Source organism: Manis javanica, chromosome X (assembly GCF_040802235.1).
Source record: "Manis javanica isolate MJ-LG chromosome X, MJ_LKY, whole genome shotgun sequence".
NCBI classification, from domain to species: domain Eukaryota; kingdom Metazoa; phylum Chordata; class Mammalia; order Pholidota; family Manidae; genus Manis; species Manis javanica.
In genome coordinates this window covers 121,705,986-121,721,974 of record NC_133174.1, presented here as the reverse complement: position 1 = coordinate 121,721,974, position 15,989 = coordinate 121,705,986, and the positions used below count along the sequence as shown (strand labels likewise).

General features: G+C 39.1%; 2 protein-coding genes across 14 annotated transcripts in view; one reads left to right on the top strand and one right to left on the bottom strand.

Moving 5' to 3' along the window:
• Nucleotides 1-10,471, bottom strand: part of ARHGAP36 (Rho GTPase activating protein 36) — a 181,761-nt gene extending 171,290 nt beyond the window's left edge. The window contains exons 1-2 of the mRNA XM_037016945.2: nt 10,365-10,471; nt 9,602-9,693 (exon numbers count right to left, since the gene is read on the bottom strand). The gene's annotated coding sequence lies outside the window, so the exon portion shown is untranslated. The remainder of the gene's footprint in view (nt 1-9,601; nt 9,694-10,364) is intronic.
• A 52-nt stretch (nt 10,472-10,523) lies between these two features.
• Nucleotides 10,524-15,989, top strand: part of ENOX2 (ecto-NOX disulfide-thiol exchanger 2) — a 291,324-nt gene continuing 285,858 nt past the window's right edge. For 2 of the 13 annotated variants that reach the window (XM_037016941.2, XM_037016937.2), the window contains exons 1-2: nt 10,524-10,611; nt 12,014-12,073. Coding sequence is in view for 3 of the 13 variants with exons in the window: in XM_073228217.1 (XP_073084318.1) it covers nt 11,222-11,402; nt 12,014-12,073 (241 nt within the window). In the remaining 10 variants the exon portion in view is untranslated. The other 11 variants (XM_037016942.2, XM_037016939.2, XM_073228217.1 and 8 more) reach the window with 9 other exon arrangements.

Genomic DNA, 15,989 nt, shown 5'->3' with positions numbered 1-15,989 from the left:
TATACAAACATGAAATGCCAAAGGAATCTTGTCCAGAGTAAAATTGTTAAATACAACTCCCGAGAAAGATTTAAATGATATGGACCTCGTGACTCTACGTGAAAGGGAGTTCAAAATAAAAATCATCAATATCCTAATGGAGGTACGGAAAGACATCCAAGGACTCAGGAATGAATTCAGGTCAGAGATCCAATCGTTAAAGAACACGATGGAGGGTATTAAAAGCAGGTTGGATACGGTGGAGAAGACAATAAATGAAATAGAAACTAGAGAAGAGGAATACAAAGAAGCTGAGGCACAGAGAGAAAAAAAGGATATCTAAAAATGAAAGAATATTGAGAGAACTGTGTGACCAATTCAAGAGGAACAATATTCGCATTAAAAGGATACCAGAAGAAGAAGAGAGAGAAAAAGGGATAGAAAGTGTCTTTGAGGAGGTAGTTGCTGAAAACTTCCCCAATCTGGGGAAGGACATAGTCTCTCAGGCCATGGAGATCCACAGATCTCCCAACACAATGGACCCAAGGAAGACAACACCAAGGCACATAGTAATTAAAATGGAAAAGATCAAGGATAAGGACAGACTGCTAAAAGCAGCGAGAGAGAAACAAGATCACATTCCAAGGAAAGCCCATCAGGCTAACATCAGACTTCTCAGCAGAAACCTTACAGTCCAGAAGGGAGTGGCATGATGTATTTAATGCAGTGAAGCAGAAGGGCCTGGAACCAAGATTACTTTATGTGGCAAGATTATCATTTAAATTTGAAGGAGGGATTAAACAATTTCCAGAAAAGCAAAAGCTGAGAGAATTTACCTCCCACAAACCATCTCTGCAGTCTATTTTGGAGGGACTGCTATAGATGGAAGTGTTCCTAGGGTTGGATAGCTGTCACCAGAGGTAGTAAAATCACAGTAGGGAGGGTGAAGCAGTTGATTGCGAGGCAAATGCAAAATTAAATTGACTATCCCCAAAGTCAATCAAGGAATAGACGATAAGTACAGAATTTGATACCTATTATATAAAGAATGAAGGAGGAAGAAAAAGGGCGTGAAATAGAAAAGAACCTTTAGATTGTGTGTGCAACAGCATACTGAGTTAAGTTAGACTCTTAGATAGTAAGGAAAGTAATCTGGAACCTTTGGTAACCGTGAATCTAAAGCCTGAAATGGCAATAAGTACATACCTATCGATAATCACCCTAAATGTAAATGGACTGAATGCACCAATCAAAAGACACAGAGTAATAGAATGGATAAAAAAACAAGACCCAACTATATGCTGCTTACAAGAGACTCACCTCAAACCCAAAGACATGCACAGACTAAAAGTCAAGGGATGGAAAAAGATATTTCATGAAAACAATAGTGAGAAAAAAGCAGGTGTTGCAGTATTAGTATCAGACAAAATAGACTTCAAAATAAAGAAAGTAACAAGGGATAAAGAAGGACATTACATAATGATAAAGGGCTCAGGCCAACAAGAGGATATCACCATTATAAATATACATGCACCCAACACAGGAGCACCAGCATATGTGAAACAAATACTAACAGAACTAAAGGAGGAAATAGACTGCAATGCATTCATTTTAGGAGAATTCAACACACCATTCACTCCAAAGGACAGATCCACCAGACAGAAAATAAGTAAGGACACAGAGGCACTGAACAGCACACTAGAACAGATGGACCTAATAGACATCTATAGAACTCTACACCCAAAAGCAACAGGATACACATTCTTCTCAAGTGCACATGGAACATTCTCCAGAATAGACCACATACTAGGCCACAAAAAGAGCCTCAGTAAATTCCAAAAGATTGAAATCCTACCAACCAACTTTTCAGACCACAAAGGTATAAAACTAGAAATAAATTGTACCAAGAAAGCAAAAAGGCTCACACAAACACATGGAGGTTTAACAACACGCTTCTAAATAGTTAATGGATCAACGACCAAATTAAAATGGAGATCCAGCAATATATGGAAATACATGACAACAACAACACAAAGCTCCAACTTCTGTGGGATGCAGTGAAAGCAGTCTTAAGAGGAAAGTATATAGCAAACCAGGCATATTTAAAGAAGGAAGAACAAACCCAAATGAATAGTCTAATGTCACAATTATCAAAATTGGAAAAAGAAGAACAAATGAGGCCTAAAGTCAGCAGAAGGAGGGACATAATAAAGATCAGAGAAGAAATAAACAAAATTGAGAAGAATAAAACAATAGAAAAAATCAATGAAACCAAGAGCTGGTTCTTTGAGAAAATAAACAAAATAGATAAGCCTCTAGCCAGACTTATTAAGAGGAAAAGAGAATCAACACACATCAACAGAATCAGAAATGAGAACGGAAACATCACAACGGACCCAACAGAAATACAAAGAATTATTAGAGACTACTATGAAAACCTATATGCTAAGAAGCTGGAAAACCTAGAAGAAATGGACACCTTCCCAGAAAAATACAACCTTCCAAAATTGACCAAGGAAGAAACACAAAATCTAAACAAACCAATTACCAGCAAAGAAATTGAAGCGGTAGTCAAAAAATTACCCAAGAAAAAAACACCCGGGCCAGATGGATTTACCTCGGAATTTTATCAGACATACAGAGAAGATATAATACCCATTCTCCTTGAAGTTTTCCGAAAAATAGAAGAGGAGGGAGTACTCCCAAACTCATTCTATGAAGCCAACATCACCCTAATACCAAAACCAGGCAAAGACCCCACCAAAAAAGAAAATTACAGACCAATATCCCTGATGAACATAGATGCAAAAATACTCAATAAAATATTAGCAAACTGAATTCAAAAATATATCAAAAGGATCATACACCACCACCAAGTGGGATTCATCCCAGGGATGCAAGGATGGCACAACATACGAAAATCCATCAACATCATCCACCACATAAACAAAGAGAAAGACAAAAACCACATGATCATCTCCACAGATGCTGAAAAAGCATTCTACAAAATTCAACATCCATTCATGATAAAAACTCTCAGCAAAATGGGTATAGAGGGCAAGTACCTCAACATAATAAAGGCCATATACGATAAACCCACAGCCAACATCATACTGAACAGCGAGAAGCTGAAAGCTTTTCCTCTGAGATGGGGAAAAGACAGGGATGCCCACTCTCCCCACTGTTATTCAAAATAGTACTGGAGGTCCTAGCCACTGGAATTAGACAAAACAAAGAAATACAAGGAATCCAGATTGGTAAAGAAGTTAAACTGTCACTATTTGCAGATGACACGATATTGTACATAAAAAACCCTAAAGACTCCACTCCAAAACTACTAGAACTGATATTGGAATATAGTAAAGTTGCAGGATACAAAATTAACACACAGAAATCTGTGGCTTTCCTATACACTAACAATGAGCTAATAGAAAGAGAAATCAGGAAAGCAATTCCATTCACAATTGCATCAAAAAGAATAAAATACCTAGGAATAAACCTAACCAAAGAAGTGAAAGACCTATACCCTGAAAATTATAAGACACTCCTAAGAGAAATTAAAGAGGACACTAACAAATGGAAACTCATCCCATGCTCTTGGCTAGGAAGAATTAGAATTGTCAAAATGGCCATCCTGCCCAAAGCAATATACAGATTTGATGCAATCCCTATCAAATTACCAACAACATTCTTCAGTGAACTGGAAAAAATAGTTCAAAAATTCATATGGAAACACCAAAGACCCCGAATAGCCAAAGCAATCCTGAGAAAGAAGAATAAAGTGGCAGGGATCTCACTTCCCAACTTCAAGCTCTACTACAAAGCCATAGTAATCAAGACAATTTGGTGCTGGCACAAGAACAGAGCCACAGACCAGTGGAACAGATTAGAGACTCCAGACATTAACCCAAACATATACGGTCAATTAATATTCGATAAAGGAGCCATGGACATACAATGGGGAAATGATAGTCTCTTCAACAGATGGTGCTGGCAAAACTGGACAGCTACATGTAAGGGAATGGAACTGGATCACTGTCTAACCCCATACACAAAAGTAAATTCAAAATGGATCAAAGACCTGAATGTAAGTCATGAAACCATAAAACTCTTAGAAAAAAACATAGGCAAAAATTTCTTGGACATAAACATGAGTGACTTCTTCATGAGTATATCTCCCCAGGCAAGGAAAACAAAAGCAAAAATGAACAAGTGGGACTGTATGAAGCTGAAAAGCTTCTGTACAGCAAAGGACACCATCAATAGAACAAAAAGGTACCCTACAGTATGGGAGAATATATTCGTAAATGACAGATCCGATAAAGGCTTGACATCCAAAATATATAAAGAGCTCATGCACCTCAACAAACAAAAAGCAAATAATCCAATTTAAAAATGGGCAGAGGAGTTGAACAGACAGTTCTCCAAAGAAGAAATTCAGATGGCCAACAGACACATGAAAAGATGCTCCACATTGCTAGTTATCAGAGAAATGCAAATTAAAACCACAATGAGATATCACCTCACACCAGTAAGGATTGCCACCATCCAAAAGACAAACAACAAATGTTGGCAAGGATGTGGAGAAAGGGGAACCCTCCTACACTGCTGGTGGGAATGTAAATTAGTTCAGCCATTGTGGAAAGCAGTATGGAGGTTCCTCAAAAAAACTCAAAATAGAAATACCATTTGACCCAGGAATTCCACTCCTAGGAATCTACCCTAAGAACGCAGCAACCCAGTTTGAAAAAGACAGATACACCCCTATGTTTATCGCAGCACTATTTACAATAGCCAAGAAATGGAGGCAACCTAAGTGTCCATCAGTAGATGAATGGATAAAGAAGATGTGGTACATATACACAATGGAATATTATTCAGCCATAAGAAGAAAACAAATCCTACCATTTGCAACAACATGGATGGAGCTAGAGGGTATTATGCTCAGTGAAATAGGCCAGGCAGAGAAAGACAAGTATCAAATGATTTCACTCATCTGTGGAGTATAAGAACAAAAGAAAAACTGAAGGAACAAAACAGCAGCAGAATCACAGAACCCAAAAATGGACTAACAGTTACCAAAGAGAAAGAGACTGGGGAGAATGGGAGGGTAAGGAGGGATAAGTGCGGGGAAGAAGATAGGGGGTATTATCATTAGCATGTATAATGTGGGGAGTGAGGGAAAGAGGAGGGCTTTGCAACACAGGTAAGACAAGTAGTGATTCTACAACATGTTACTATGCTGATGGACAGTGACTGTAATGGGGTTTGTCGGGGGGACTTGGGGTAGGGGAGATCCTAGTAAACATAATGTTCTTCATGTATTTGTAGATTAACAAAATAAAAAAAAAGAAAAAAACTCTATGAAATAAAATAAAAGTAAGTGCAAATAAATGGAAAAATGTCCTTTATTTATGGATTGAATAATTAATATCATCAAAATGTCCATGCTACCCAAGGTGAATTACAGATCTAATGCAACCCATATCAAAATCCCAAAGCCATTTTAAACAGAAAATAAACAATCATAAAATTCATATGGAACTGAATAGACAGACATCCAAAGAAAACATAGAAATAGTCAACAGATATATGAAAAGATGCTCAATGTCACTAATCATCAGGGAAATGCAAATCAAAACCGCAATGAGATACCACCTCACACCTTAGTTAGGATGGCTATTATCAAAAAGGCAAGAAGTAACAATTATTAGTGAGGATGTGGAGAAGTTAAACTCTTACACTTTGTTGGTGGGAATGGAAAATGGTGCAGTGATTATGGAAAAAAGCATGGGAGGTTCCTCCAAAAATTAAAAAAGAACTACCATATAATTCAGCAATCCCATTCATGGGTATATACACAAAGGAAATGAAATCAATATCTCAAAAAGGTATTAACATACCAGTGTTCATTGCAGCATTATTCATAACAGCCAAGATATGAAAACAACTCAAATATCCATCGACAGATGAATGGATAAAGAAAATGTTTTGCATACATAAATGAAATATAATTCAGCCTTAAAGAAGGAATCCCATTTGTGACAACACAGATGAACGTAGAGGACATTATGCTAAGGGAAAAAGTCAATTGCAAAAGGACAAATATTGCATGATTCCACTCACATGAGGTATCAAAAGTAGTCAAATTCTTACAAGCAGAGAGTAGAATAATGGTTGCCAGGGGCTGGGGGAAGGGGAAATGTGGAGTTATTGCACAATGAGTAAAATGTTGCAGTTTTGCAAGATCTACAACATAGTGCCTATAGTTAACAACATGGTACTGTGCACTTTAAAACATGTTAAGAGGATAGCTCTCATGTTAACTGTTCTTACCACAAAAAATCCCCTCAAAAGAACACAAGGTAGTTTTTGAAGTGATGGAAATGTTTAGTGCCTTAACTGTGGTGATGGTATCATGGGTATATGCATATGTCCAAACTCACATATATCCAATATGTGCACATTAAATGTGTGGATTTTTTTGTATATCGATTATACCTCAATAAAGCTCTAAAAATAAAATGGAAGGGGCATTACCCATGATTTCTGTCTCTTTAATCAGGAAAATAACTTTTTCCATACGTCAAAGCATATTTATTTTTATGCCTCATTGTTAAAAGGCACCTGAGAAAAAGTAGTGTTACTCTGTTAGAGTCTGATTTTGAGGAAGATAAGGGAAAAGGGTCCTTTAAGGGTATTGGGTTAACCAATGAACAGTATTTGCCAAGAAGGAGCCCTCTAAAATTAATGTCAGTATTCAATAACCTATCTACGTTTGACAAATTGTTCTCACAACTCAATCCAGCTACTAATAATTATAAGCTTTTTTTCAAGAGTCTAAGCAAGCAAAAATGAGTGCATTGGGTATTGAACAATACTAGAATTATGTAAACCAACATGCTAATAGAAAAATAAATCTTAATCAGCACCAACAGCAGTACTCAGTGAACATTCTATATAAAGTCGAAATGGAACCACTACCTGCAGAATCAACTCTGATACAGGCCCAGTTGAAGTGCTGACACAGGTCCACTGACTGAGCCATGCTCTAGCCATAGAGAATGAGGTATAACACTGGCCACTGTGACTTGACTCCACAGATGATCCTGAAATAGGTTGTCAACAAAGACAGAACCCTGACACTGGCTAAAGTCAGAAACAACACATTGGATTATTCTGGTCAAACATGCATCCCAAATCCGGTTCATAATATTCATAACTGAAGTCCTGGCCACAGGCTCTGAAGTTGTTCACAGATGAAAAGCTAACATTGGTCTGAGACAAAATTCTTGGGCACATTACAGGTAATGCCCCAATATGGCAATAGACTGAAAATTAAATTTAAACATTGATTATGCCTTAACAATACCTAGAGATTGAGGTCTAACGCTGGACCAAGAATAAACTCTAACCATGAACACTAATTGAAACTTTGCCTGATGAAAGACTGAACATAAATCCTGCTCAAATTCTTACTTAGCCTTTCCCCAGGTAACAAAATCAGCATGAATAGTAACCCCTGGCAGAGTCACAATGCTGGCCTTTACTGATTCCTAAACCTATAAATAAAATGATTATTGACCAAAAACTTAAGTCAAACCTTGAGCTGAGTCCTAACACTACCTGTGGTTGGTCCACAGACTGAGCCCTAATGCTGATCTTAGAATGAGGCCTCTTCCAACATTCAGACTGAATCCGAATATTGGCCAAAATTTGAACCCAAACCTTGACTTCACCATGAGGTATAGTTCAGGACACACTGGAAAATGGCAGCCTCAGAGTGAGCCTTCACACTGGTCAGAAATGTACTCTGACCCTTGTCACAGCTTGAACCATGGCTGTAACTCTGGGTCCTAACGTTGATATCAGGCAGAGCCCTAAACATGGTTCCATGGTCCTCTAACCAAGGATCCACACTGACTTGAAAAGATAGCATCAGATTGACTGAGCCTTAAACTAAGCAAGAATTGAGGCCAAACACATTCCACATTATAAACCTGGAACCTGGCCATGACTTAAGCCTGTACCCTGGCTTTCTATAGAGCCTTAACCTTCGCCTACTAATTGATCTACAAATCTAGCCAGACTGATTACTCTGGGCCACTATTTCACAAATGCATCTTCATCATTATCTTATCTTTTAATTGTATGTATTTTCAAGCATACTTTCTACCAACAATAGATCAGGTGTCTCACCTTTGTATGTGTAAGCACCTGTGCACACACATACACACACACATTCTAATAAGCCTTGCCTTATTATTAGTTTAGCAATAAGAAATATTACTTGTTACAGCAGTGTATTTTAATTATTGATCTTGTTTATTGATAGTTTCCCCCTACTAGAATAAAGCTCCAAAGGGAAGGTATTTTACCTGGTATTCTTTCCACTTCCCCATTCCCAACAACTAGAATTATGCCTGGAATATTGCAAGTACTCGATAATATTTGTTGACTGGATTAATAAGTTCCTTTTTACTCTTCTGTCTTCTCTTATTTGAACTCTCTTTGCTATATTCCAGTAATTCTACTTTATTTTCTCCCAGTTCATCTACCTGGCCATTCTTCCTCAGCTTCCTTTGAAGGCACCTCTTCTTTTACCCACTACTAGAACATTGTTATTTTCTAGGTTTCCATACTTAATCTTTGTCCTTTTAAAAACTGCTATTCTAAACACTCTTTAAGTGAACTTTAATCTGTTTACTGATTTAATTACCATCTATATACTGGTGTCTCCCAAATGTTTAGTTCCAACCCAGACCTCTCGCCTGTGCTTCAGATCAGTATTTCCTTGCAGCCTATCAGCCAGATGCCCAAAGACTTCAAATTTTATATGTCCAGAACAGAATTCCTCCTATCCTTGATAAAACTTGCCATTCTTTCTTGGTCCCTTATCTCAGTGAATGGTATTACGATACATTCAGTTTTCTAAATCAGAACTTGGGAGTCACAATGGACTTGTTTCTTTCCCTCACTTTCCATATCCAAATTATCACCCACACCATCTGATCATACCATTTCCTTGCTTAAAATCCTTTGGTTCTCTACTGCTTTCAGATGAAATTTTGAACTCATTGGTATGTCCCTCTGTTCTTGTCTAATCTACTTTCAGCAATATTGGATTCTTCTTCTTCTTCTTATTTTTTGGTTCCCTGAACTCTCACATTCTTATTTCTCTGTACGGAATATGGTTGACCTCCCTGCCCAAATCTGACAAGCATCTTACTGGTTCTTCAGGTTTCATCATTCAAGCCTGGTTTCCTCCAGAAGTGGAAGGAGTTCTTCCTCTTCTAAGGTCCTACAGAACCCTGGGTGATTGGGTGATATCTTTCCTCTCTTCCTTCAGTTTGCATTTCAGATTTGGGCACACACCCTTACCAACGCGGTTTTTAGAGCACTTTGCACATTGTATACTCGATCTCCCCTTCTAGATTGTGAGCTGCTTGGGGGCAACACTTTTCTGTTTTCCAATTCTGTAGTAACAGTGCCTAGGCCTATGCCTTTCACAAAGCTGTTTTCCACATTAATTGTTGAATCTATTGAATCCTGTTCTTCCTTCAATTCTCTTTTAAAACTTTTAGGCAATTACCTTAGCAAAATGCAATTACCCTTCCTTTACCTTTATTCCATTTGGGAGTCAAAAAGTTGTCCTTATCAGTAAAATTTTAGTAATCCAACTGTAACGATTCATTCAGCTATAAGGATCCATCTCTTACAAAGAAAAGTCAAAAGTTAGGAGTGAAATTAGCCCTAATGAACAACGACTTTCCTTAACCTTTAAATCACATGAGAGTGCTTAGGTGTCTCTATCTATTTTTTATCAATCTCTTTTCACATGTATTTCTTTTTACTAAAAAAGATAAATAACTTCTTAAAGAAATATACAGTCATTCCTTACTATTGAAGTTGTATTGTCTATCTGTTCTAAACTGCGGTATTACACCAATGTATGTGGTCACTGTTCTTCATGGCAACAATGTGGCTTCCTTCTGGGTTGGCTTAGATCACATGTCTATGCCTGTTAGGACACCATTTCAAAGGAAAAAATATGATTCCCAATTAGAAACAAAATATACAGTTTTTCCAGAACCTTTGAAGTAATGCTAATGCAGATGGTTTGCACAGAACACACTTCGACAGTTTTAAAGGACCAGTTAAAATTCTAAGCTTATCAGAGCATAAATAACATTTTTAAGTCATTCAATCAAATCTCAATGAGAAATTCCAATCACAATATAAAGTGTTTCCCGCAAAACGTTAATAGCTTTACCAATAGTAACATAAATCTGCAATCTGCATCTGCCCCCACGAGCTCCCCATACTCTAAGAAGGGAGATTCTGTAAGACGGTGCACGCCAAACTACAATACTTATAACACCAACCTCGGTTTGAATTCTGGGGACAAATGGACCAGCTGAGAATTGTGGGTATATAGAAAGAAGCATCTCGACTCTATCTCCCACAATCCTCTATTTCGCTTTCTTCTCTCCGCCAATGCCCCAGGAAGAACAGCCTCCAGCGACGTCAAACTACATTTCCCATGAGGACAAGGGATTGGGCCTCCAGCGAGAGGGTGAGAGTACAGCCTTGGGCCTGAATGCCGGGCCTAAGCCGGCTAGCGCAAGACGGGTAGGTCAGAAGACAGTTGAGCGGCGTGGGGCACCACCAGGGCTACGAGCCCAGGAGCTGCTGCACTGGCCCGATTTTCCGCGGCTGTATTGTATAAGGAGTAGCGCTTCGGTAGGCGTGGAGCTGGAGGTCAGAGAGGCAGACAGCCTGACTGGCTGTGGCTGGGCACTGCGGGACTGAGGGTACCCAGGGAGGAGGGTGCTTCCGGGCCGCTGTCCTCGGCGCCGAACTCCGCCCAGCTCCGCCTCTTAGGGGAGGTGGGTGTCGGGCCCGGGAGTCTGGGGTGGGCTTCTGAGCTCTAGGCGCCAGAGCCCTGGAGCCTCGGGAACGCGCTCTCTTTTCTCTTTCTTCACCCCTCCAGCTTTTTCCTCTACTCCGCCACCCCCTCTTCCCACTTCCGCCTTGTGTCTCCGCAGAGGGCTGAAGTTACAGAGTTCGCAACATGGAAGGATTGGGTGATACCTTTCCTCTCTTCCCTCAATTTGTATTTCAGATTTGGGCACACACCCCTCCCAACGCACCCACTCCCAAATTTCCTCTAGGGGCGTGGGAATTCCTTGCCACGCCCAGAGCATGACTTTGTGTCAAATTTTTATTTTCTGCCTCCTTGATGGTGAGATACAGATCGTTGTCATCGCTTTATGGGCCCCTTCAGCCACCCGCTTCGGTGTTTGCAGTGGAAAGGGTTTCCTCTCAATTTCCAGAGGGTTGGGGAGCAGAAGAGGGAAGGAATCCCGCTTTTAAGAAATACGTGTTTAAGGTTCAGCGCACTGTTCTGGTGAAAGTAAAAGGCAAGTTAGACCTATATTGAAAACAGCGCTTTAGGAGTTTCCAGCAAGTGCTGATACAGCACGTGGACAAATATTTGGGGGTGGGAGGCACACCAACTACAGAATAAAGTAGACTGTGAGAAACAGACTGTATTATTTTATTATTACAAACACGTGCAAAAAATGCTCAGAGGTTAGTGGAAGGGAATACTGATGGGGGGTGCGGCATGATATGTGGAAGGCCAAACCTAATCCTGGAAGTTCTGAAGGCTTGAAACTGTCATACATCTTCCAGAGGAATCCTGGTAGGCTTTCAGAAGGCGGTGAATCTTAATTAGGACTCCAAAGGAATAAAAGGAATTTGAAATGGGCAAAGAGGAGGGGGGAAAATGCTTCCTAATACTGGGGTTCGAATTGGAAAACGGTGGGTAGAATAGGGAGCACTTGTGTGACAAGTGGGCTTGCCTGACTGGAGTAAATGTGTCAGCAGGGATAGACTGGGAAAGAAAGTGTTGAAAAGCTTGGGGTCATAATAAATGGACACTTTGAAGCATCCACATAGTTTGGATATTGTTCTGTACCAAATAAAGACAAAAAATTAAGATTGGGTGATTTTTGTTTTTTCTTCCTAGGGGAACCTGATTTGAAATCAATTCTTGGAGAACACAAAGAAGTGTGGTGGTATGTTCCAGGTGTGAGTTTAATTTAAACCCAAGAAGAACTTTGTCTTATAGACTGTTTTGTTTGTGTATATTCTTAGCTCCACTCTATCGTTGTCAATTTTAAAGCCTGGTGATGTAAATTTATTTTCTTAAGAAATGCACTTGCTATCCTTCTGCATCATATTATCTGAGTTTCATTGGGCGACAATAATAACTGCTATTAATTGAGCCCATATAATGTTCCAGGCACTATCATAAGCAATTGGTTGCATATCTTAAGAGTCCTAGGAAGTAGATACTATTCTTCCCATTTTTCTAGAAGAGGAAACTAAATGCAGAAAAGTTAAATGACCTACCTAAGGTCACATATATTGTAAGGAGCTGAGTTGGGGTTTGAGTGACAGATTTCTGATTTCAGAGCCCATGCGCTGTCCACCATCGATCGTTGTTCACTTTTGTTCTTGACTTTACATTTGTGGTAAGGAGAGATTATTATGAGGTATCCTGGCAAAACCCCAAATGATTCACTTTTAGTTTCTGTGTCAGTATGTATCTGCTATAAAATAGCTGCCAAAGCCCGATGAGCTTAACGGCTATTGCAGCTGGAACTAATTGTGTCTGCCAAAACTATAGTTAGTATGGCTATTTCTGAATTAAATGATTCTCTTTTTAAAAAATCTCATATTTCTAAGCTATTTGGATCTGGACAGTACTTTGGGTTTTATGTTAGCTTTTATTTTAAGTGACTTTCTGGGTCTCTGGGTATCCTCCATGACTTTTACCCACATGAAGTGTTGGAGATGCAGCAGAGTATGAGATGTGAGCTCTCCATGGGTCTAGTTAGGGAGATAAATGCCCATAATTTGAGATAATGTAGTGTGTGGTATAACAGACTGGTGTGCTGTACTGTGGGAAGATAAAGGAAGGAGTGACTAACTAACAGAGAGTCAGGAAAAAGCCTTCAGTGAGGAGGTGATATGACAGATAGGACTTGAAGGATAATGAGTTTGCCAGGCAGAGCAATGGAGGGAGGCCTTCCAGATAGAGGTAGCAGTCTGTGAAAGACATGGCTATACAGTAGCAAGGCATGCCATTCAGTATTGAGGAATTCAGCATGACTGGGGTGGCAGATTGTTTGGGAAGAGGAAGGTATAATGGTAGAAGGGTCTGGAAAGGTAGGTTGGGGCTGATTTGTGAAGAACCTTGAATGCAGTGCTGAGGAGTTTAGATGTGCTCTCATATCCTTTGTTTCTCGAAATGTAGGACATCTGCCAGAGGTGGTTATGTTGTACTCCCACAAACATTTTAAATTGTATTAATTATATATCCTAATGTATCTTATAAAAGATAACACTGAATTACATCATCAAATCTAAGGTTACTTAGGATCTGTGTTAGTAAAAATAGAAAGTGAACCCATTTTAAGTTCATTTCAAGACAGGTATTAATACTGATATCCAAGGTGTGTGAATATGGGAAAATCTCCAAGTAATACTCAAATGACTGAAATTTGAGAAAAACTGCTTATAGGTGATAAAAAAAAACATTACAATGTTTTAGCAGAGGAGCACAAGATCAGGTTTCCACTTTAGGGTGCACTGGAGGGGAGGCATGACGCATTAGGAGGCTAGTGGCTCCACAGAAAGATGTTGAGGACCTGAGGGAGCAATATTTGGGAGGAGGGAACAGATTTGAGAGACATTTAGGAGGTAGAATTGAGACTCAGCATATGTGAATATTATGATTCTATCAATGCCATCAGAATTATTTTAAAAGTCTATATGCCCCTTGCCTGTTATCCTTTATATTCTAAGGTAAGCATGTTATTGCCCAAATCAGGCTATGTACATATATGCATTAAGGTAACAGTGGAGCTTTGTCATGAACAGGTTTGGATTATACACAAGCATCCTCACTGCCTTGCTGATTGTCCTTGAGAGCAGTGGCACAAATATTTATGGCTTTGAGAAGGAATGTGAGTATGATCTGTGACCCTTAGCCATCTGAGGAACTTCTCCTCCTTCAAGACCCAGCTGAAATGTCAACACCTCTGAATGCACACACACAGAGAGATGCATAGACAATGCAATGTTAGGCTCCTGGCTTCCATAGGACCTTGCACTTACCTCTGCTCTAGCCTGTACCATATTGTAGTGTGTCAGTCTGTGGATGTGTCTGTCTCCCCGCTAGACTGTGAGCTCTTTGAGGACAGAGACCAGGTCTTACTCATCTTCATGCTCATAGCATCCAGAATAGCACTTGGCACATTGTAGACACCTAATAAATAGTTATTGGATGAAAAGAATGAATCAGCATATTCGCATGAATATAACTTTGGACCTTGGTACCACAGAGTGTCAAATGCTACAAAAACCCTAACAGTTTGCTACAGTTGCTACTTTTGCTGAATAAAGCAGTAAATTAAAGTGACCTGGGTGCATGACTGCACTAAAGGTTTCAGGGTTTCTTCCATTTTTACCCACTCTCCTGTAGTTCCTTTTTTCTTTCTCAACATTTATCCACCCAGCCACCTGTTCCTTAGGCCTGCTCATTGCTTCTTTCCTCTTGACGGAGTTCACATTGCTCCTGCCTGATACTCTGCCAAGGATCCATTCCTCCTTTCTCCCCACCTAGTCTAGTTAACACCATTCTTGAAATCACTGTCAAATGGGTCTCCTACTTATATAGATACTGCTAGTGGGACTGTAATTTGATAAAGCTCTTGTGGAGAGAATTTGTCAGTATGTATAAAAAAACCTTAAAATCAAACATAGCTTTTAACCTACCACTTCAACTTCTAGGGCTCTATGCTGAGGAAACAAACATGATGTTTCCAAAAATGAGCTGTCAGGATGTGTATCCCAGAATTATTGATAATAGCAAAAACAAACAAAAAGAAAAAAAAATAACACTTTAAATGTCCAAAACTAGAGGCTTGAATTAAATCAGTTATGGTTCATCTATAGCATGGATTACTAAGTAGCCATGTAAGTTGATGTCACCAGAGACTATTTAATGATGTGAAAAGTTGTTTATGATATATTAAGACAAAATTCAGGTTATAAAGCTGACTGATCCCAGTTAAAATATACACAAATTTAAATCACACGTGCATATGTACACACACACACACACACATCTATCTGTGCATGAATACATAGGAAAAATCCTGTAATGTTAAAAATACAGAAAATATCCATAGAGGCTTGCTAGAAATGGTAAGATTACATATGAGTTCTGTTTTTTTAACTTTTTGCCTGTCTTTATTTTCTAATTTTCTATAATGATACATTTGTTTATTTTTAGACAGTTTTAAAAAAATGTTTTGCCTGTGCCCACCTCTTTTACCAGTACCTTAGTTTAGGGCACTCTGCTCACCCACCCCACAACACACACATGATTTCTAGCCTGGATTGCTATTGCCTCCAACCTGCCTCCCTTCCAGCGCATTCTCCACCAATGCTGACAGCATGATTTTTCTAAATCGCAAATGGAAGCTATCTGACTCTATATAAAACAGTTCAAAGGCTGCCTAAGATAAAATCCTCAAGATAAAATCCAAACTTCTTAGACTAGCCTATAAAACCTTTGATAATCAACATCCTGTTTTTCTCTCCAGTGTCACTTTTTCCTCCAAAGATTTTACTTTTTTCTGGAGTCTTAGGTTAGTGCCTGGCACATAATAGGTGTTTAGTTAATGCTAGCCAAATGTTGATGTGACTTGTATGGGTTAATTATTATGTGCCAGCCAATCCACTGGTATTCCAACTCATTCTCAGAGTAAAAGCATTAAACACAAAAGTGATCCCTATTTTACAGATGAGAAAATTAAAGAATAAAAATAATCATAATAAAGAACACTTTTTAAAGAAAAATCAAATCCCCCTGCATAACACAGCTCTCTTCATTTTCCTGCAGCCCCTGCCAGTCTTTGTCATTATGCCTA